Source organism: Mandrillus leucophaeus, unplaced genomic scaffold (genome assembly GCF_000951045.1).
Source record: "Mandrillus leucophaeus isolate KB7577 unplaced genomic scaffold, Mleu.le_1.0 Scaffold11, whole genome shotgun sequence".
NCBI lineage: Eukaryota > Metazoa > Chordata > Mammalia > Primates > Cercopithecidae > Mandrillus > Mandrillus leucophaeus.
Window position 1 is genome coordinate 3,639,950 of NW_012099209.1, and position 1,001 is coordinate 3,640,950.

Consider the following 1,001-nt stretch of genomic DNA (forward strand, 5'->3'; position numbering starts at 1 on the left):
TTTTTGAGACGGAGTCTTGCTCTGTCCCCCAAGCTAGAGTGCAGTGGTGCGATCTCTGCTCACTGCAATCTCCACCTCCCGGGTTCAAGCAATTCTCTGCCTCAGCCTCCCGAGTAGCTGGAATCACAGGCACCCGCCACCGCACCTGGCTAATTTTTGTATTTTTAGTACAGATGGCGTTTCACCATGGTGGCCAGGCTGGTCTTGAGCTCCTGACCTTGTGATCCACCCACCTCAGCCTCCCAAAGTGCTGAGATTACAGCCGTGAGCCACCGAGCCCAGCCAGAGCCCAGGCTTTTAAACATTGCACATTGCAGGTGCTTTGGTGGTGGGGGAGGGTAGACCTCAAAAGCAGTTGGACTCTGGTTTTCATTTCCCTGGCTCTGGTGATTAACCTGGATCTCGGTTTACCCACCCTCACAATGCAAGGCTAGGTATGCAGTCGGTGCCTACTTTATTATAGCTGTTGATAATCATTGTCATCTCTCCCCGTCTGACACCTCCGCCAGCATTCCTCATGGAGCCTACCCAGCCTGCAGAGGACCTCATCTTGACCCAGCTGCCCCCTGCCTCAGAACTTGGGGACCCTGAAGACCCCGGAGAAGAGGCCGCAGATGGCTCAGACACTGTGGTCCTCAGTCTCTTCCCCTGCACCCCCGAGCCTGTGAATCCCGAACCGGATGCCAGTGTTTCCTCGCCACAGGGTAGGATACCTCCTCTGGGATTGGCCCTCTGGGATTCCATCACGATGGATTGTCAGGCCCCAGATGGAACCTTTGTCTTGCTTTCGTTTTTTTGTTGTTGTTTTGTTGTTTTTTGAGACGGAGTTTTACTCTTGTTGCCCTCGCTGGAGTGCAATGGCGCGATCTCAGCTCACTGCAACCTCCGCCTCCTGGGTTCAGCTGATTCTCCTGTCTCAGCCTGCTGAGTAGCTGGGATTACAGGCTCCTACCACTATGCCCGGCTAATGTTTTTGGTATTTTTAGTAGAGACAGGGTTTC

The 1,001-nt window shown here is 53.8% G+C and overlaps 1 protein-coding gene across 6 annotated transcripts in view; it reads left to right on the top strand.

Annotated features, from left to right (window-relative positions):
- The window catches only part of RFXANK (regulatory factor X-associated ankyrin-containing protein), a 16,290-nt gene that overhangs the window by 5,621 nt on the left and 9,668 nt on the right, over positions 1-1,001 (top strand). For all 6 annotated transcript variants that reach the window (XM_011990757.1, XM_011990768.1, XM_011990785.1 and 3 more), the window contains one exon: positions 510-704. In XM_011990757.1, the coding sequence (XP_011846147.1) occupies positions 518-704 (187 nt within the window). In that variant the 5' untranslated portion in view covers positions 510-517. The remainder of the gene's footprint in view (positions 1-509; positions 705-1,001) is intronic.